The sequence below is a fragment of the Homalodisca vitripennis genome, chromosome 8, assembly GCF_021130785.1.
Source record: "Homalodisca vitripennis isolate AUS2020 chromosome 8, UT_GWSS_2.1, whole genome shotgun sequence".
Classification (NCBI taxonomy): Eukaryota; Metazoa; Arthropoda; class Insecta; order Hemiptera; family Cicadellidae; genus Homalodisca; species Homalodisca vitripennis.
In genome coordinates, this window is record NC_060214.1 from 33,956,810 (window position 1) to 33,980,127 (window position 23,318).

The 23,318-nt window shown below is 33.8% G+C and overlaps 1 protein-coding gene across 4 annotated transcripts in view; it reads right to left on the reverse strand.

The window, feature by feature from the left end:
- Positions 1-1,576: 1,576 nt before the first annotated feature.
- Positions 1,577-23,318, reverse strand: part of LOC124367535 (huntingtin-interacting protein 1) — a 76,561-nt gene continuing 54,819 nt past the window's right edge. For all 4 annotated transcript variants that reach the window (XM_046824460.1, XM_046824463.1, XM_046824462.1 and 1 more), the window contains 7 exons: positions 19,585-19,746; positions 11,509-11,747; positions 7,609-7,761; positions 6,316-6,416; positions 5,355-5,584; positions 2,775-2,951; positions 1,577-2,134 (listed from right to left, as the gene is read on the reverse strand). In XM_046824460.1, coding sequence (XP_046680416.1) covers positions 2,776-2,951; positions 5,355-5,584; positions 6,316-6,416; positions 7,609-7,761; positions 11,509-11,747; positions 19,585-19,746 — 1,061 coding nt within the window. In that variant the 3' untranslated portion in view covers positions 1,577-2,134; position 2,775. The remainder of the gene's footprint in view (positions 2,135-2,774; positions 2,952-5,354; positions 5,585-6,315; positions 6,417-7,608; positions 7,762-11,508; positions 11,748-19,584; positions 19,747-23,318) is intronic.

Sequence of the window (23,318 nt, forward strand, 5' to 3'; positions counted from 1 at the left end):
TTTACATACCTTTTTTTATTTTTTGAAAACAAACTTAGTAAAAAAGTGATAAATTTCTTATATGTTGGGGTTTTTATTTTCATAAATAAAAAGTAAATTTTCTTGTGAAAACAATGATATATAATACATATAGGTTTATAATCAAATTATATTTAAAAAAATAAAAAACCAATACTACTGCAAAACACCTCAAAATGGCCTGCCACTTGAGGACATTTCAACTGCCAGCTCGAATGTTAAATATAAGAAAAATAAAATGTAACTTTTTTCCTGAAACTTTTATGTTTGACACTCAAAGACGTACTAAACCAATCACGCTAAAAAAATGGCTCTTTAGTTTGATGTAGATCCTTTTTTCCTCTTAGGACAAGAAGCTTAGAAATTGCACCTAGTCGTAAAAGGACCTTTGCACTGCTTCCAGAGTGACAGGATATTCTGGATGGGTAAGGTCCACTTCCTGGCGAGATCCATGAGGAATAATATAGGGCATCAATCTCAGTCATGTCCCTTCAAAAGTAGGGGAAGCCAGCTCTGAACTAGCCTCTTCAGTCAAAGCAGGCAGAGGGTGGCAAACCCTTACATCTAGATTAGCAAGAACCTTTGACTCTTAGGGAACTTCAACAGTCATCTCCCACAGTAAAATAGACCTATCGAACTACCTTTGCACCCCAGAATTTCAACATTTGCGGTTAGTGATGTGCCGCTCCTGAAAATCTATAAGGTTGCTCAGGTTAAAGTGACACATCAGTTTTTACCGCCCCCAGTGTGGATTCAACTGAAAGTTATAAACCAGCCAGCAGTGAACCCTCCTGGGTTATGTAGGTTGTTTATTACTGTGTATTGATCAGGATAAATTTGCAGCCACTTTCAAATGACCCATTCTGATAAACTTCCAGTACTAGTATACAGTGTTGGCATATTGTGTAAAAAAAACATATGTAAAAAGTGTAAAAATACCAGGAAATTCCATAAAAGTTAAATTACTGTTGTAAATCAAATACATTACAGACACTATTACATCCTTTTTTCCATTTAATACTTACTACAAATTTTAACAATTAAAAATTAAGCACTTTTTTATAAATTTTAATATCTGAAGCAATGTTTCTGTAACATATGAATCGACTTTTTTTGTATCCAAGGGCTATTCTCAGTCCAACAAACCTTGGGACTACTGCAAATGATCTCCAAATAATTGGAACACACCATTATACTATACATGTACATTTTAGCTAAAAACTTTAACCGAAAGCTAAAAATTAGCTTAAAACATATCACACAGCAGTTAAAACAATAATAATAACATTAATTGGAAACAATGTTTTACTGAATTATGAAGAAACAAACATCCAGAAACAATAGGAATTTGTAATAATATTGTTTATATTTTTACACAATTCAATTTTCTACAACACAGTATTCATGTAATACATTCTTTGTTGGTAACTTATTTTAAATTTTTGGTTGTCCTTATGGTTATTTCCCACCTTCAATCCACACAACCAGTCGAAAAGTTGCTTTGTACTTCACAGTATAAATACAAAATAGTACACTGAAGAAATGAAAAATAAGAAACTAAGGAATTAAGTAGTCTTTATTAAGAAGGAATACTACAACCACCTACAAATCAACAAACAACGTAGACAAACCAACTGGTAATATAAATCATTAAAGTATCGCTTTGAATAGTTAATATTTATTAAAATAAAATATCAAGTTGTGACTTTTACTGCATCACTCAATAATGTTTCAACTTTTTAATACAGTACTTCTTCACATAAAAAAGAAAACAACTCGTAGTTTATGAACGATAATTAACACTACCAGTCTTAGTTTCCACAATTTTAATCTCCGAATCTCTTTTAAATAAATTTAAGACAAACGAATCTGTCATCTACGTGAACAGCACAACCTCACATGCTTATAAAATTAGAACTGTACTTACAAATATGCATTTAGAATCGATATTGATCATGAAATATGACAAGCATATAAATGCATAAGTTATAAATTACTAGTGACTCATGAAAGTTACAATTAACATACAATAGATTGAAGAGGCTTTGGCCAGCCAATTTGCAACGAAGAGTAAACAGCGACAAATAAATCGCTTGAAAATATAGACTCCTGTCACCTGAAACGTTACAGAAGCAAATCAGTAAAAAGTATATTGAAAGTTGAATGGATCGAGTACTTTATTGCTATTCAATACATGAAACATTTTTTGTTGATTATAAAACGATTATGCCACAACTAAAACCAACTTTCCAAATGTTACTTGTGAATTAATGATCAAGGCACTGTATCTTTTGATTTTACCAAATTGACTGTGTTTTCAAAAGGTTGCTCTTCATAACACAATATGTTTGTTTTTATAATGATCAAAGCAGCTGAGTAAACAAGTTCTTTATGACTAAAATATATTGTGGGTGTGAGATTTTTGTTATTCTATGTATGTACAAAACAATAAATACAACAGACCTTTCTCAGACCTTGTTTATTGAGTTGTGAACAAAGTATAGAAATAATTTACATTTTTTCTTTTTCATGAATATTTTTTATTTTTGCTTGTTTATTAAGAGTTTAGCTGTAATTATGATCAAAGTTTGAAAAAGAATGGAATGTGAGAGCCCACACTAGTTGTATTGAAGGATGCATGTATATACTGAATAGTAAGTATGTACCAAACAGATATGGCAATAATTTACTCTCAGTGGCACTCAGCGTTTTGCAAAAATATTGTTCCACAGGACGTTTGTTATGGCAACACTGACCTCAGAGGGTGGGTGACTCGTCAGTCTCCCCCGCCAACTGGTAGTGGTGTCTTCGCAGAGCCGACAGCCTCAACCGCTCCTTCTCCAGGTCAGACTCCAGCTCCAGCACCCTCACCTGTGCCTCCATCTCCAGTCGCTTGGCTTGGTGCAGGCTCAGTCCACTTACATCCAATTCCTCTGCACAATCATAAAACAATTATGTGTATAGCAACATTTGATGAATTCTTTGCTTTTATTATATTCGTCAAAATGTAATGACATTAAAACTGCTAGTTCCATTTTTTCAATCTGAAATTAACTCTGCGTTCAATGATTTTATGTAGGGTTGTTTAAATCATCAGCTTATGTTGGATTGAAATATGCTAATCAATCAACTATTTCAAAATTGAATAGTTCTCCAATACAGTGATTTAAAAAGTAAAATATTTAAATAGTTGACAAAAAATTTTATGTTTAAGGATGAAATAATAACTATTAATATTATTCACTTTATTTATTAAAATCGATCAAATTTTCTAATGAAGAAACTAACAATTATGTCTATATTATGGAGTAATATTTAAAGGTTTAATGATTAGGAATACTTCCTGCAATTACACAGTTAAAAACAAAATGGTTTATATTAGGGATGAGTCGATTCCAATACTTGATTCTAAGCAATATCAAAGTATTGATAATTCTTAAAACCGCGGATTTCCATTCAATTCCAATAATAATACTTTCAAAGTATTTTATTACAAAACCAATAAATAAAATTCACAGAAGTGCTTAAAACCCATTTGTAAAGTCACGATTTCACAATATCACGACTAGTGATGGGTTGAAGCTGAATCTAGAATCTACCTAATCTTCTTGTAAGTCTATTAATTTGTGGACAACAGCTGATTACAAAAATTACCTATCGTTAAAACGTGTTATCATTTTAATTTTTATAATAAAAAAACAAATTACAGTTGATTTTTCAATAGTATTTAGCTTAAATTTTGTATAATATAATATATTTATAATCGCACATTGCCATGAGAATGCTGCGTCTATTCGTTATTATTGATCGCTATTATTATCTTACTTTCTGTATAAAAAATGTAGATCGATAACCAAATTAAGAAATTACCTTAGTTCTATTACTAATATTACGCAGTTATATGTTTTGTATTTTCTGACAAGCTATGTTCTTGCATCACCGCCTGTCCACAAGTAAACTAACAGACATTAGCTGGTTTTTTATCTTGTAATTTGTGTACTTTTAGAAATAAGTCCTCTATAAGTAGATATGTATGTTTATATCTTAAAATGTTTATGAATGTTAAGGATGGTTTGACATTTTTGATTAGCCACTCATAATGACTAGATTTCTTTTTTTATTTTTATTTATAATTTTTATGGCCTACATTGGACCACTTTAGTCACTTTATATTTTCTAGTCCTTCTTCTTTTATCCACCCAATATTTCTTCATCCTTTCCGAGCGTAATTTCCTTTCCTCCTCCGGAACCACTCTTCCTATTCGTTGTTTGTTTCTTTTCAGCTGTAGTGTAGAGTGTTTGTCATTTAATATCTTTAATGTGTTTGTCTTGTGTTTTAAATCCTCTACTGTAATTTGTAACTCTCTCATATCTTCTTTTAATTCTGTGATCCATTTAATGTCACTTTTACTATACCACAGTTTTTATACCATTTTCCTGCTAATTCTATTTTCAGGTGTTCTTAACAAATGCCCCAGGAATGATATTCGTTTCTTTTTAATTTTTACTAGATTTCTTTTAATAGTAACAATACAAAACCATTTAGCAAATTTTATTTTTGGTTCATCATCTTCTAAGAGGGGGCGTATTGCCATGCACAATCTCAAGGGCCTTTGTGTTCCCAAGAAGTGTACTGTGAGGCTAACCAGTTTATAATATGAGAGATGTACAACCTTTGCTGCATTGGAAAGATACTACTCTTCTACTTTGTAGAATGCGTTCTTTTTAAAGTCTCTATAACGATAAAGAGGATTTTCCTTCTAGTCTGGTGAAGGCTATTCCTAAGTCTGGTGGTATTAGTCTGGTGATAGGAATCTGAAGAATTCTTAAGTCACTATTTAGTTATTAGTTATTAAATAATATATCATTATTTTTCTAGTTATTAATAAAGGAATCTGTATTGAATTCAAAACTGAGACCAAATTTTGGTACCAGTATCGGAATAGAAATTTTTTTATTAGAATTGGACTATATTCATATTTCTTGGTAGCAAAAATAAATTTATTTCTTACCATGAAAATTTACATTCGATTTTTGTAGAAGAATGAAAAGAACGTTAATTAAAGCACAAGAAAACACTTAAATTAAATTAATTCTGGGAGACAGATTATTTCTAGTTAAAAATTGATTTAATTATTAACTGTAATAAATAAAAAAATTAAATAAAAATCTATAAATATGAAAAGTGGATTTTATATAACAACAACAAACTTAACAAAGCTATTTCTATAGAATCTTACATTTAAAAGCCTACTAGTATGTACTGAATGCTATAAAGCACATTTGAGGAGTTTTGTAATATTCCCGGACCCTAAGCTACAGATGATGTAGCCTACCTGAGTCCTCAACAAGCTGCATGCAGGACTTGGCAGTGGCGACAACTCCAGCTGTGGCCTGAGTGACGTCCTTGCTGGCTGAGGACAGCTGACTCATGTTGGTAGAGTTGCGGCTTGCCTTGACCCGACTGGCTACGACAAGTTGAGCCGTGCTGGCAGCAATCCCCTGCGATGCGACCACAAGCCGCTCCAGCTTCCCGCCTCCGCTCACAACCTCATCAGCCGCAGTCCTGTCATGTAGAATATTTAAATAACACAAGCATAATCCGTGACAAGAGATTTGGATATCTTAAACCACACGACTTGATTCCTGTGTTCTTCCTTAATTCCTTTAATGCCAACGCCCGTATTGTATTGATAATACCAAACTAACGATTTTTACAAATATCTGTTGAATTTAGATTTCATGGCCACATGATTATACTAAATGCTTATTCATTCAAGTTTATGTTCTTTGATAAAATCTGCATTAAATTGTGTATTGTTTGTAGGTTATGGCTTTCATATTTTGGCAATATGTGAGGTATTATAAACACTTTAGCCAGTTTGATACGCCATTTCGTTCGACTATGGTGGCTGTTAGATTTCTTATTCACAACTAGGACTTGAAGAAAAAGTAGTGTTCTGGAATGCTGATAACACTTCCTAAACATTTTTTAATAAACCATGTCTTTTATTTCAAATGGTTTTCTACATATTGATTACATGTAAATCCCATGAGACAAAAATTATTAATATTTCTGCTGTTACAAAATCTACCTCCTTCTTCTAGAGCTACAAAAACTATTTCTAATTAAAAAGACCATAACCGACTTTTGTCTAACACCATTTCTAGTTCTTGCTAAATACAATAATAACATAGAACTACAAAGTTAGAACCGATATATTCATATGAATATGTAAACTTAAGACAATCTAAACAAAACAAAAGTCTGTGAGCAGGAGAGAACAGAATACTCACAACAAAAAGTTAGCTCCCATGCCGACTGCTTTGGCAGCGGATATGAGACCTTCTGTCCATTGATGGTTCCGCTTGTAGAACTCCTTCGCCGAAGCTGTTCCCTGTACAAACGTTATTTCGTGACAAACAAATTCTCCACCAGCTCATGTCATTACTCTGCCAGAACATGAGGTTAGGTTACACAATTTTCAGATATGTCAATTGGTAATCTCATTCGTTACAAAGTCAATAGCATTCTTTAATCCCAAAAATAATCTTCTGAAATGTATTACAAATTGTTGAAAAGGGAAAGATGAAATGAAGAATAAATGCTCAAACATATTGTGAAATCTTATAAAAGCTTGGTTGTGGCATTCAAATGCCAGTGAATGTTTGCCTCAAGCAGCATCATTCTGGTTAGATAGCTGGCCTGGCATTGCAGCAAGTACAATTACAACACCTCGATACATTTTTATGAAAATTACTAGACCAAGGCGTTTTGATGGAATCTGACTCTTTAAACTACTTTAACACAATGACTGCGGCGTAGTTTCACCCCGCTCTAGCAAGTGGCTACACCACACTGAAACAGTAAACAAGCGGTAGAGCGCACGGTCCCCGGTGACCATGCCGCTACCCAGTGGGGCCACGTGGAGGTCACCGGTGACCGCGCCGCTACCCAGTGGGGCCACGTGGAGGTCACCGGTGACCGCGCCGCACCCAATGTGTTAAACTGAATATAAGCAGTAATATTTAAGCTCTGTCCTGCTGTAGTCTAATACGATATGACAATACTAAAAGCCTTTCCACTAGAACAAAAAGCAGAAACTTAAAACATTTTATTTCCTTCATTCTGGTGATAAGTTTTATGAGATGTCCCATTTGTAAGGTTTTATATATCTACAACCAAGTGTTTAGTTTTCCTGATAATATAAATAAATAAATCAATACATTTTTTTTTTAATAAAACACACTACGAAAACAAATCAAATCCGTATTTAAACGCATACAAATGGAACTTCAAAATAAAACTACAATTGTACAAGGACTGATTGTTGTTGCTCCTATTAGCGTATCACGATCTCAAACTGTGCGCTTAACAGTAAAAAAATCTTGATCAACATGTACATACTCCAAAACACTTTAAAATAGTTCCAAATCTCCATCAGATTGCAAACATACAAAATAGTGTGGATTTCTAATACAGCCATAGTGGTTACACAATACAAGCGAACTTAACTTCAAAAGTTTACTAAAAATTGGATTTTTCATAATAAGAAAAAGCTTTGAAAGGCTATAATTAGAAAGCCTCACCTTCCCTTGTGACACTATTTCCGCTTGCAGCAGTCTGGACTTCTGCACCAACACCCGGATGGCCGCCATGAGTGTCGTGCAAGAGTCCAGAATCTTCTCATTCACTTCCAGCTTCAGGCCAGAGTCTGCTGCCCGAGACTTTGTCAGCATTTCCTATGAACACAACATCTTCCAGTTAACTGACTAATTGGTAAACAAGCTAAACAACAAGTTTGTATCAGTGGATTTATTACATTTTCTGTGAGAGGAAACTCCTATCAACTTAAGGCTAAAAGGTATTTTGAGCCTCTTTTGGCACAACAGATATAGCGGATAAGTAGACAAGGATTGGAGTCAAACATCTGCAGAACTCCACAGAACAGACGAAAAGGATCATTGGGTAATCCCCATTGCCACATTGGAAGATAAGATTAGTAATGCAAAATTTCATTCCCTTTCCCAAGTCTAGGTTTACTCAACAGCCTTGACACTGTGGAGCCTCAACCACTTCAACTCTATAGGCCCCTGCAGACAAGGACAGTTGTAGAGGCCAATAGGCAAGCCTAGCCAATTGTGGCCTCCAGTTATTGTCCTTCTACTGACCTCTTGTGATGAGATATTGGCAAGTTAAACATTCAATATTGACCAGATAGTGCAGTGGTGGCCACACATGGTTAGGCCTGTCTATTGGCCACCACAACTATCTGTGTCTGCAGGGACCTTATTTTGAACGTTTTGTTGCCGACACCAAGTGGGTTGCCCAGACGTAAATGACATTAGTATTTCCTGCACTCTGTATAAATTTTATTGGTATAAATCAACCTGAAGTGAATCATTCTAGGGCATCATCGGATGTATATCAAACTCTTTCAATCCTCCGAATGTGGTGAACAATATACCACTGGAGACCAGCAGATGTAACACTTATTGTTGGATTGTAACTGTGCACATTACACTAGTAGATTTATAAATGCTAATGAGGTGTACTATATAGGTGATGGTGTATCATTTTATAGCACTATGGAAACCAGTTGTTGTAGTATATAGTTTTTATCAGCCTGTAACTGAACATATCAAATTGTTGCTGCTTTTAAAGAGGTTAAAACTCACAAGCAAACAGCAATGAATATGTCTATTCAGATCAATAATTTACAATTTTGGGAAGGGGAGCATAGTGAAACGTAACATTAGGGGGTTGGCAAATTTATCTTCTGTCTCTCCATCCACAGGATGTCTCAAAAAAGAATGAGCAATAGATAAAATTGTATAACCAACTTCATTTCTACATTCAAAATTTCAGTTTCAGTTTGATGATTGTGCACCATGGGATTTAACTGTACATTAATTAACGAAGACATTAATTTCACTCAGGGGTATACCTGGAGAACAAATTGAGCCAAATGCTTCAAATGTTTATTCATTTTATTTCTACATATATAAGATCAAGTTAGATAATGGTGTATCTACCCCATGAAATTTGTCAAAATGTTACCAAAGCCTCAAAACTCATAGGACTGGCAAAATTTCCTTTCTGTCTGTCCACAAGATGTCTCAAAAAAGAATTAAGCGACAAACTTAAAATTTCCCATGCAACTTCTTTTCTACATGGACAAGATCATGTTCAAGGATAGTAAACCACCATCATTGGGAATTAGCAGAGTGTCGAAGAAACCCACTGATGGGTAAAAGTTTCTTTTCTGTCTACAAGATGTCTTTTAAGTATAAATTGAGCAATACACTTTTTTGCAAACAACTTCACTTCTGCATTCACAAGATTGATTTCGATGATAGAACATCCATTGGATTTGGCTGAGCGTTAGCCAAGACTATTACTCAAGAGATATTCTTAGAACAAATTGGGCTTGAAGTCTTGAAATTTTGCATGTAACTACATTTGTACATAAGCAAGATCCGAGTTCAATTAAGGTGAAAATCCCTCACTCTATTCTTAGCAAAGCCTTACACGATGTGATCTTGTGTACTCCAACCTTATATTTATTGGCTAATAAATATTCACAATATGCTCAGAATTTCTGGTATAGTGGAGTAATTAAGCTTGTTGGCTAACACTGTATTTAACCCTTACGCCGAGTGAAAAGCTGCAGGTTTATCGTCACCAGCTGTATTTGCAGGAACATCCACAAAGCTGCGGTGGTTAATAAATTTTGTCACTAGCAATAAGCAAGAAATTCGGGGACTATTAATCGCTACCACCAATTTTAAGCTCCCTAATTGTTATCTCTGTCTTTCAATGTGTCGACACAACATAATATATACATAATAACGTTCCTTTCTGTGATATTTTCAAAATACATGTATCTAGTCTGGTAAAGTAAACAGAACAAACAATTACCAACCGCATGTTACCATGAGGCAGCCTGCGGTCCAGTATTGCGAGTCAGAGGTCTGCGATGCATGAACTTTCGGTACGAGACAATAATTTACACAGGGTACACAAGGTGGGTTCGGTACAACCACCAAATCCTATAGAATATTATAAATGCTAAAGTGCCTTTGTTTGTTTGTTTTGCTTTTACACGTAAACTATTTCCCCGATTGTACTAAAATTTTACATGGGCATTCTTACGGTCCCTGGGATGAACAAAGGGCTATTCTTATCTGAAAATCCCTCTGGGCTACGCCCATTGATCTCTAAAGCAGCAAAAAATTCCATCTTGGTCTCTCAAGTTGTGTAATTTGAAAGAGGCTGTAAAATGTAATCATTCTGTACGTTGTATTATGACATTAGGACCATATGTTTATTTAATTCAACTAATATTTTAACCTTGTTTACATTTTTATAAAGAGGAAACATAACAAAAATAACAGCACTTCTTATTTCAATATCGTGCCAACAAGGCAATGCAATTAATTTTGTTTTTTTTACCTATTCTGAAAATAGGCCTACTAAATTGGAATTGTGTATGTGATAAGGTATTGAATTTGGTTTTCTTACACATTGTGGGAACAAGTAGAATAATAAAGCAATACATGAGAAACTAAATGCAATTTTAATGACAGAAAATCGCTGAGGGTACATCGCATCCATTTCTCATTGATGAGGTGTACAATACTTATTAGGTATGTAAATACTGATATAATTCCTTGACTGGATAATATAGTGAATATGGATTGGGAAGCAAGAGCATCTACTTTTACTGCATCATGTATCATATTTACATATGGATAACAACTGTCATAATGTAAGTATGTGTGCAAGAAATGTGTTAGTATTATTGATGTTGATTTTAGTTTTTAATGTTCAATAACAATATTAATGTCCATACAATTTAGAAAACTGTACTGTTTTTAATCCAACCTCAATACAAAATTATGTACAGGTCTATATATCTCAGGTCTTGGGGCAAAACAGCCAACTCAAAATTTGATGGTCGCGAACATACGTCGATCTTCATTACAGTTCCACGGACCACGTAGTGTAAAATACAATGTTTTGAGACAATTAGGTCCTGATTCAAGAAGGACTAAAATTATTCTTAATTTCATAAGTTGTTAGAAACAGAAATTTTTTAGATTTTTCCAGTTCTAAAGGAGATTCCTGACTTATTTACAGTTTCCCAGTTGGGTGGCCACCCTGGTAAATAAATTACAGTACATGACGATGCATTTCAGTGATGTAAAATAAACATAAAGGTGTAAAAAGTGGCATAGCGTTGAGATGGCTGTTTGTAAACATCAACTAACTCACTATACTCTATAACAGCTATAATGAATCACAGTACATCATTATGCATTTCAGTGATGTACTATACATATGTTTTTATTTTTACGTAAATAATATTAACTTCAAGACTTGAAAAAATAGAAAAGAATTTATTGATTCAAATGACTTTCCAAATGACTTTAAATACATAAAATAATGTTCTAATTTCCAGTTGAGTGATGCTGTGCGTGACCAACCTCAATTCTGCGAGCGGCCTCTTCTATCGCCTTGTCCATGGATTGGAGCTCGGCCTCAAGAGAGTCCGCTATGAGTTCAGTAGTTCCACCCTGCAACTCCGTGTCCAGGCTGACAGCTAGCTCTGAGAGCTCAGCAACACGACCTCGCAGCTCACCCACCTGGCAGCTCCCGACCTGTCTCACCGAGCTCAGAGCTTCCAGACATGCCTGCGCTAGCTCCCTGCACACTCCGGCCATACCTGGACACATAAAAAACAATCACATGTTTAAAAAATTTGAGTTCTTCCCATGAATCAACAGTAAATATGTATGTGTAATGAAATTTAAAGATAACATTCCAGAAAAATAAAATACAAAATTCCCATTAGAATATTTAATACACAATCTATTTTTAACCCTTTGAGTGCCACGGGTATTTTTCCGAAGGCATATGCATAAAGTGCCACGCTGTTTTTCGCATATTTGTAAGCTTTTGGGAAAAAGGCTGTTGTAAAATAACTACCAAACAGATTTCCATCATTTTGTTGTTGTTTTTTTTCTTATTAAATGTAGAATATGATACATATCGTTACAAATAAAATTTGATTTATAAAAATATAAAAATTTTAGTATTTATAAAAAAAGTTTTTTACTTTTGTATAAAAAGTTAAGTCTTGACCTAATTTGTGTGTATACGGTATTTTTAAGATTTTTTATCTTTATACCATTATAAAGGCCATATGATTCTAAATAAAACCCATGTGTAATATCTTATTCTAGAATTTTTAAAACATGGCATTATATGTATTAAAAAAATGTTGCCCGGTACCGACATTTTATAAACTTTACTTCATTTGTCAGAGTTTAGAAATTACTTAGTAATGATGTAGTTTTCCCAATAAATCTAATAAAACATTAATACAACACAAATAAATATGATTAGTAGATTTAGAAACAAATACTTGCTAACATATTTACATAAAAGTTTACATTTACTAAATAATAACCCTAATAATATTTACACTGAAAATTCACGTTTTTCGCTTGAACACAAATCAAATCATACATTACTTTTGTAAAGAAATACAGTAAAATACTGTATAAGTTACTATTTTATTTTGTATTTACTCAAATGCTTGGTTATCGGCACATAAACAACAAGAAAGGCCGTTACGCAACACGGTACTCGTCCGCTACGTCGCGTGACTGGAAGACAGAATCATCGTACAGGTACTTATCACAGCCCACTATTTTTGGACGAGTTTTCCCTATCAGAGATAAAAATAAACTTCATTATACGTTCCTTCTTCCATAATGAATCGACAAATACTCGATGAGTCATACTTCCTATCTCCAAATCGTCTCCAAATAGACACACGAATGACCTAACATTTTCGAATAATGAAACGTTGTTCTTATAGTTTTAATTTAATTGATTGTCGTAATAACTTGTAAATTCCAAAATAGGTTAAATAAAGTCAGTTGTTTTTAATACTGTAATTTATTTTGTCCCCGATAAGGAAAACTCGTCCAAAAATAGTGGTTTCTTGATAAGTACCCAAACAACGTAAGTTTCGCAGATAAAATAGTAGAGAAAGAACATAAAACTCGTATTTATTGATAGTTTGGAACCTATTGAATACAGCCGTCTGATTATTTGGTCAAAATAATCTTGTACAATATAAAATATTATCAAAATACGAAACGTCAAAATTGGCGACACTGGCACTTTATGCACTTATCGTACCGTCAAAATTAGCGACACTGTGGCACTCAAAGGGTTAAGCATGTTCTAAGTTGAATTCTGGTGCAGTCAACAATAGTTACATTTTACAAATTTCTTTTTTGCAGAAGATTACACTTATGTCTAATTTTGCTCATATTTCAGAATTTAATAATGGCTTACAAAATATTGCTGGATCATCTCCAGGAATAACCTGCATTTTGAGGAATAACTTGCAGTTTTCGAACTCGTTCATAAGCAGTGTTGGTGCTGGCTTTGTCTAAGATTGTAAACTGAGCGGGGAGATGAGTGAGTGTTACAATGTTGCCAACTTTGGAGGAACATACAATTGGAGGAACAACCTCTTCACAGGATGCGACCCACCAACTTGACACTTTTTTAGACAAAACCAAAATCAAGTCCACAAGGACATAGCTGAGCCGAAATTAGCAACAGCACAAGAACCAAAAATAAATCAAAATCCCCAAAATATAAATTCTTCCAAACCTAGAAATAAGCACCAGAAACTCATGATTGCACACCAAAATATTGACGGCCTTCAGAACAAAACCGACAGACTTGCTCATTTTCTCCACAACAACAAACCAGACTTACTAATACTTACTGAGCATGGCTTAAACAACGAAAAGCTGGAGAGCACTAGAATCCTTGGCTACAGACTTATAGGCAGCTTTAATAGACAACAACACAGAAAAGGTGGAGTGGCTGTCTTTGCAAACTTAAACCTTAAAAATAAAATTACAGTAATATCCTTATCAGGAACCACATCAAAACTTATATGTGAAACCATCCTTCTGAAAATTGAGATGAAACAAGGATTCTTGCACCTTTTAGGTTTATACAGGCCACCTAGTAGCAACTTGGAAGAAGCATTAGATATTTTATCATCTGAATTGGACAAAATAACATCTTTTAAAAACCCGGTACTCGTAATAGGGGATGTCAATGTAGACAACCTGGTGGCAAGCAACGACAGAAGAAACTTGGACGATATGATTCACGGCTATGGACTGAGCAGACTTCACCTACCCCCTACAAGAATAACCAGTCACAGCAAGACTTCTATAGATTTCATATGCACAAACATTAACGAAACTGAAATATCAACCAGAGTGCTAAAAACAGGCCTCTCAGATCACACTGCCCAGTTATGCTTTATCTCTACAAACATGACAAGCCCCACGCAGACACAATCATACAGAAAACAATTTAACACAAGAACCGTAGAAGAACTGAGGTATAATCTACAAGCACAGGACTGGTCACAAGTTATGCTCACAGACAATGTGGATGCTGCTTATAAAGCGTTTCATGGGATCCTCCAATCTGCAATGAACATAGCCTGCCCTCTTAAAATAGTAAAACATAAAAGAAATCCCACCAAGAATATATGGGATGATGAAAGCCAGGCGCTAAAAAACGCATACTTAGAGGCACTAAATCGAGAACACATTACGGGCCATTCTGACGACAAAAAAGAAACAGCCCAAAGGAAAAAATCCTACGACTTAAAACTAAAAACACTAAGAAAACAGCTTAACTCCTCCTACATTGAAAGATCTGACAACAAATCAAAAGCCATGTGGAAAGTGATTAATAATGAAAGAAAAGAGAGATTAGAAAAAACTCAACTTGAACGCTTAAACATACAGGACTACGCATCAGACTCTCCAATAGACATTGCCAATTACTTAAATAGCTTCTTTGCTACAATTGCTGACAGAACACTTGATACCAAAGGAAATGAACAACGAACAACACACACAATAGAACCAAATTACATATCCCAAATACCAAGACTAATTTTCCAGGAGACAAATGAAATAGAAGTCGGAAACATCATAGACACCTTAAAATCAAAAACATCAACAGGAGACGATGAAATATCTTCTAAATTGGTCAAACAATGCAAACATGAAATTATCACTCCACTAACAACTATTATAAACAAATCACTTTTACAAGGGACTTTTCCCAGCGGGTTGAAACTCGCAAAAATTTATCCAAAATATAAGACTGGAGCAACTGATGAAGCCACCAGTTATCGGCCAATCTCACTTATCTCCACTTTTTCCAAAATCCTGGAGCGAGTAGTGCTAACTAGACTACTGGACCATCTCAAACAGCACCACCTTCTTACTCCGAGACAACATGGTTTTGTAAAAGACAGATCTACAGCAACAGCACTGGTCTAACTAATTGAAACCATCATTGATAAATTGGAAGCAGGATATATAGCCACAAGTATACTTTTGGACTTTACCAAGGCCTTCGACTGTCTAGACCACAAGCTCATTACAAAAAAACTGCAAACTCTGGGAATCATTGACAAAGAAATAGACTGGTTCAAGAGCTACCTCAGCAATAGGACACAGATTGTGGAAATTACTTACACTACACACAACACGGTCAAAAAAGTAAAATCTGAACCACTACCAGTAAGCAGAGGAGTGCCGCAAGGCTCTGTTCTTGGACCCGTCTTGTATATCCTTCTGACTAGCGACTTTCCAGAATACCTTCAAAACTATTGTGAAATGGTAATGTACGCCGATGATACAGCCCTTATTGTAGCAAACAAAAACAAAGATCAACTAGACATTGACTCCTTTGTAGCTTTCAATATGGCTAAACAATATTGCAACCTAAATGATTTGGTTTTAAATGAATCAAAAACCCAACAACTAATTTTTACAGCTACTCAAAATAACTATCATGGCCTCCCAGAAGTAACTACAATAGAATTCGGAAAAATATTTAGGACTCACCTTGGACCGAAATTTATCTTGGGAACCACACATCAACCAGCTCTGTCAAAAACTAAATAGCAGTCTTTACGCAATAAGGAGAATTGCACAAATCAGCAACACTGATGTAGCTATGACAGCATACTACTCGTTGTTTGAATCTCACTTGAGATACGGCCTGATAGCCTGGGGAGGCACGACAATCTCAAATCTCCAAAGGGTGCTGGTTCTACAAAAAAGGACAATTAGAGCTCTAAAAGGACTAGGACCACTTGACACATGCCGAACAGCCTTCAAAGAACTGAGAATTCTGACTGTAGTAGGACTCTACATCCAAGAGACAATCCTCTATACAATCAAATCAGGGCAAGCAAGGACTGGAGACGGACACTCCTATAACACCAGACACAGGAGCAACTTTCTCCTAAATCAACATCATCTCAGCTTATTTGAGAGGAAACCTTCTTATCGAGGAGCAATGTTCTTCAACATTCTACCTGAATCCCTAAGAAGACTGCCAGAAAAGAACTTCAAAGCCTCCTTGAGAAACTGGCTACTGGAGCGACCAATTTACACCATCCAAGAATTTGTTCAATGTAGAACACACAATTTTTGACAAGCACTAACTCATACACCAATTGTAACATAAACATGACTTTTGCCCTGTTCTCCAAGAATATGTGCAATAAAGAATATTCTTTTCTATTCTATTCTATTCTATACAAGCGATTCCAATACTCGATACATCGATTAGTGGTGGTGTCAAAGTTATCAACGATTCTTTTATCTGTTTACTTGATTCTGATACTAATACTTTCAAAGTATTTTATTACAAAATAATGAATATATTCAGGTAAGAGAACTGCTTAAAATATGCTTGGCAAGACACAGTTTCAAAATACAACTAGTAATTTGTTAAAGCTGTATCTCAAATCTCCCAAATTTTCAAATAAATTCTTTAGTTATTAGATGTATATTTTTAGTCACTATTCTTAGGTTTTTAATTTAGTATTTTTTAATTTTTTTTAATTAAAGCTATTTAATTTAGCTTTAGAGGAAGCATTACAAGAAGTAAGACAAACAGAAGCTGGAATTACAATAGGGACCAAAATAAATGTTCTTGCATTTGCAGATGATGTTGCAATTATAGCGAAGAGTAAAGAAGAGCTGAAAGTGTTGGTCGCAAAACTCCTAAACCATACACAAAAAGTTGGTTTAAGCATAAATGAAGAGAAAACCAAAATAATGGAGTGTGGGAGAACAACCCAAATAAACAATGAAAATAATATAGAAATAGAAGGGCACAAATTTGAAAAAGTAAACAACTTCACTTATTTGGGAGTAATGCTGACGAATAATAATGAAGAAGACATGGAAATACAACAAAGGATAAATGCAGCACACAGAAGTTTATCAGCCAAGCTATTAAGCTCTCGACTACTATCACACAAAACCAAACTCCGTATATATAAAACCATTATAAGACCAGTTCTGTTATATGGCTCAGAAAACTGGGTGTTAAGTAAAAAAACAGAAAAACGTTTGATAGTATTTGAGAACAAATTATTGAGAAAAATCTATGGGCCAACCCTTGAAGATGGAGAGTGGAGGATAAAACATAATGTAGAGTTGAGGCAACTATATATGGACCCAGACATAGTGGCCGAGGTGAGAAGTAGGAGAATGAGATGGGCTGGCCATTTACTAAAGAAGGAGGACAACTCCTTAGTCAAGAACGTCCTTGTAAACAATCCGGAGGGCAGAAGACCACCAGGAAGGCCCAAGTTGAGATGGCGAGACCAGATCAGAAGAGATATAAGAAAACTGGGAAGAAGGGAAGAAGAGGCAATGGATAGAGAGATCTGGAGGCAGTGTGTTGGCGAGGCGAAGTACCACCTTGGGTACCAAGAGCCACGGCAGTAAGTAAGTAAGTAAGTATTCCTAGTTTTTATTTATATAGGAATCAGTATAATATTCAAAAATAAGAATGGAGACCAATTTTGGTAACAGTATTGGAATTGGATATAATTGTCTGGTATCTGTCCATCCCTAATAAAAATGGTGATACAATATTTTTTTAACTGGCTATATTCTTATTTCTTTCAACAGGTTTTTCTGCCCATGTAGGCTCATTTCCTAGGCCTCTTTAATTGTATGTTTATTGAGTTTTTTATGTAAATAAAACTGAACTAGTACCATGTAAATGGGAACTCGATCATTAATGAATATCTAATAAATGAAATAGTTTAATTCCATGAATTGTATTATATAGTAACTAATCTTTTATTTACTAATTTTTTTTGCTGCTACATTTTATTTTTATCAAGGAATTGTATTTTATTTAACCCTTCAACGCGTTATTTTTTTTTTTCATGGTCATATCCCCTCCTGCGTTGATTTTTCTGGCGGTTTTTTAGAGATTTTGTGTTTTATAAATAATATAAGCATATTACCCAAGTTTATAATTATTTTATTATACTTCTATGTTTTTAGTGTTTAAAATTAGCCAAATTAAACAAAATTAACCTACTTTAGGTTAGTGTTCCCAAACCATTTCAGAACCAGAAGAAAAACCAGGTAGGCCTAGGCCTACATTTAGGTCTGCATTACCTCCTCCTCTTTCAACAACATTGAACTCATTTTGTACTACAATGTTTTCACCTAGCCTATTTTCAAATATCATCATCACTATTTTGTCCAAAGTCTTATACTTCAAACTCAGCTTGACCAAAGTCATTGTCATATCCATCGTCGTCGAAATCTTCATCTGATTCAAGGTTCAAAAGTTTGTCAATTTCACTGTCTCTTTCCACTGTCCTTCAAGATTACTCATTTTCAATTGATTTTAAAACATTTTACAAAAACGATAACAGTTTTAAAATAAATTCCCTAAAATATGCTAAAATATTTCCCTAAAAGCTAGCTAACCTACAAACCATTCCCAACTCATGTTTATAAAACACAACAAATTGTTCCTGTCAAAACGGGATTTCCTTCTTCAAAACAATATAGTTAGCTTGTAAAACTAATAATAATAACTGAACAAAGGGATATAAAACACACAAAAATATGTCAGTAGAACATAACCATCACACTAACAATGACTGTAAACAACAACAAACGTAAGCTGACAACAAACGATCGGCTGCACGGCAATGACGTCGTCTTGAATGCAGCTGATTTCTCAGATATTTTTTCTAAAGATCGATTTTTCGAGATATCGACTCAATTAAACGAAAGTTTGAATCTTCTCCTTTCGATTGGTATACATTTTTCATTGAAAACATTCGATAGTTGTCTGTTACAGCTACAAAAATAACCGACTACTCCATGACGTACTCAGTACGGCAAAACGCGATCTCAAGTGAAAGTGTCATGACGTACCTAGTACGGCAAAACGCGTTGAAGGGTTAATATACTGCACCAATGTAAATGATTTTGAAATAAATTATGATTCAATTCAATTCATGGTTAAACTAACACAGGAATCAAAATCGAATACGGAATCAAAATCACAATTTCTGTATCGGTAACAATTTTTTTGGAATCGGCCCATCACTATCTGTACCAGTGGGTGAAACAAAATTGGCATGTTGAAGGATAACTTACGGTCTCCAAACTCAATGTCATGAGCAGTGTTCGAGGTGGCTTTGCCCAAGATTGCAAATTGTGACGTAAGATGAGTGACTGGTACAATGTTGCCAACTTTGGGGGCTGCAGCTAATGCATTGATGCTGCTCTCCAGTGCTGGCACCAGGCTCCTAAGGTATCCTACAGACATACATGAAACATAAAAGATAATTTCACAAAACTTAAATATTTTACACAGAGATTTTTCCCCTCAGTCGTGGCTTTTAACTATTGGCATGTATAAAAATGAACCATAATTAGATTTAAATGTGTTTTTGTATCCATTTACTTTTGAAATATTGTTTTAAACCTTTGAATTTGGCTTTACTCTACAAGTTAACAGAGAAGAGACAGATTGTTAAGTACAGTATATATACATGTATATTATATATATGTGTGTGTGTGTGTGTGTGTGTGTGTGTGTAATCTTAATTATTAGTTCTGGGTGATTATTACATGTCAGTTCGATGGTTGTAAGTTGAACTTGGTCGATCTCAAAAAGTTTGGGATTATAAAAACCACCTGGAACATATGTTATTTAAATTTTATTTATTATTCTAACGAAACACGACACCACGATAACAGTACAAATTAAAATAACACTGCAAAATAAATAACTGTACAGTGATGATTATATTACATGGATCCATTTTCATTAACAAAAACTGTTATTATTTAAGTCAGTGCGTTGCAACCCTGTTTTGAGTAATAATACAATGCGGCCTGGCCTTTTTAAACAATATTTTACTGGAAGTTTTCGAATCAAAACCGTCAAAGCTATTGAAGATACATCTACAACTGCAATTTATAAATGAATTTAGAGGTCTTGTAGGGTGGCATTTGGCATAAAGAAGCTATGATGGGAAGGGTTGATTATATATGAATGTTGAGTTAAGCACCAATTCACCTTCCTCTTAATGCAGTGTTTCGGATCTGATGCAATTACAGACTTCAGTTCTGAAATCTGGAGTCATGTGTTTAATAAGTTGACTCCCCATAATAATCACTGCATTTGAGGAATGAAATGCAAGATGAGGAAGAGGATGGTGCGATAGACTTAAAAAACGAACCTCCAAACAAAAATATAAAGAACACTTAGATTTAGATAACTTCTGTTTAGTTTGTAACAAATTTTCACTGCTATCATGCAAATAAGGTAAATCAAAATTTAAAATTTAAGAATGTTTGGCCTATTTGTAAGGAAGCCAAAATTGATCAGAAATATAATTGGCTATTACATTTAAATATCCAAGGAGGAGTACTTGATAAAAAAATTGATTAGAAATAATTCTACAAAATTCAAATATTCAAATTATTTGTTTAAATGAACATTGGTTGAGTAGGGATAGTGTTACCATTTTAAATAGTTTTTCTAATTATAATCTGGCACATTTTTATTGTAGAGATAGAGATTATCATGGAGGCTCATGTATTCTTTTGAAAAATAATTTTGAATTTAAAACCAGAGAAGATCTGTGCATTTATAATATGGATTCAGTTTTTGAAGCTTCATGCATAGAAATAATTAATTTAAAAAGGCCTATAATTATCATTTCTATTTATAGAGTGCCAGAAGATTCAAATTTCAAATTATTTTTTAAATAAGCTTGAGGCTTTGTTAAAACTTTTAGGTAAAGAAAACCATGTAAACAATGTTTATATTGCATCAGACTTTAATGTAGATATAATGGAAACAACAAATAAACCACAGCAGAAATTTGAATTCCTTTCTCTGATTGAATCATACGGTTTTTTAAAACACATTTTGCATCACCAACTAGGATTACTTTAATACAAATTCATGCATTGATAATATTTAACTTTTAAATTTAAGTCATCCTTTGAATCTCAGACAATGAATTTGGAATTGGGTTTGTCGGATCACAGGGCAGTCTTTTTAGATAATTTCTAAAGATCTTAATTTCTGATAATGACAATACTAAACTTAGAGTAAAAAGACGGATTTTTTCTAAAAAAGCTCTTTATAGATTTAGCAGTAGATTAAAAGACACTAAGTGGAATGTTTCAAACAATTTTTATTTTTGTTGACAACTGTTCTAAATTTCTTTAATTGCTTTCAAAATATATTTGAAGAATCATTTCCATTAAAATTCTCTGCTAACAAAACCAAACAATCCAAAAATAAAAAATGGATAACAAAAGGAATTCAAATTTCAAGCATTAAAAAGAGGGAGCTTAGTAAAACTAGCCAAACAGTCAAACAATCCAAATTTCATAAATTATGTAAAAAATTATAAAAAAATTTTCAAAAATGTCTGTAATAAATCAAAGCAAATGTATAATTCTAATTTCATAAAAGATTCTGAAAATAAAAATAAAGCTGCTTGGCATGTAGTTAAATCTGAGCTTGGATCAAAAAATCTGTTAACAATTTTCCTGATGTTGTGTTTGGATAGTGGTAGGGTTGTTAAAGATGGAAAGGAAATTGCACAATTCTTCAACAAAAAATTTGCAGAATTGGCCAAAGAAATTAAGGCTCGACCTTGTGAACAAGAGGCCCTAAATTTAGCACAAACTGATCTTGAATGTCAATTTTTTTAAGTTTAATTTTGGTAATGTGTCATCAGATGATGTTGTTAAAGTGATAAAAATCATTAAAAAATAAAAAATCATCTGGGTGGGATGAAATACCTCTGGACGTAATGAAACATGTAATGGTATAGTATAGCTGTTCCTTTATCAGTTTTAATTAATCAATCATTCAAAAATTGTAGTTATTTCCAAAAAATTTAAAACGGGCTGAATTAAAACCACTCTATAAAAAAGGCCAAAAACAAAATCCAGATAATTACCGTCCAATTTCAATACTGCCCATCATTTTCTAAAGTAATTTGAAAAATTAGCACTAAACCAAATTACAAATTTTTTAGAATCTAATTCAATTTTGACTTGTGAATCAATTCGGATTTAGGAGGGGTCACAGTACATTAGGGGCCATTAATAAACTTGTAAATGAGGTGTCTTGGGCTTTGGATGGGTCACAGAGAACCATGGGTGTGTTCTGTGATTTGTCCAAGGCTTTTGATTGTGTGAACCATAATATCCTTTTAAAAAAGCTTAAACTGTACAGTTTTTCAAATAGATCAATCCTGTGGATTGAATCTTATTTTAGTTCATCGATTTCAAAGAACTGTAATTTTTTAAAATAGTGTAAAATCTAGATCTCGTTGGGAGGAAATTAAAGTTTGGCGTTCCTCAAGGGTCTATTTTGGGGCCTCTACTTTTTCTTCTGTATGTTAATGATTTACCTAAAAATGTTTCACCAAAAATTATATTTATATGCAGATGACACAACCGCAGTTGTTAAAGCAAACTCTCACTTTCAATTGAAAAATAAATTAAATCAAGCTTTTTATGAATTGGCATACTGGTTTAAGGTTAACGGATTGAAATTAAATCAAGAGAAAACTCAACTATTAAATTTTCGAACAGCACAATTAAAGGAGGGCTATAAATAAGGATGTGATTTTCCACGGCCAACAAATAAAATTATGTGATAGTGCAAAATTTTTAGGTATAGATCGGGATATAAACTTTTCTTGGAAAAAATGTATTGAAAATATTATTAGAAGATTAAACTCGGCATGTTATCAAATGCTAGTGTTACGAAATTCAATTATTTGGAAACTAGAATAATAATTTACTACTCTTTCTTTTTTTTCAATAATTCAATATGGTATTGAAATTTTGGG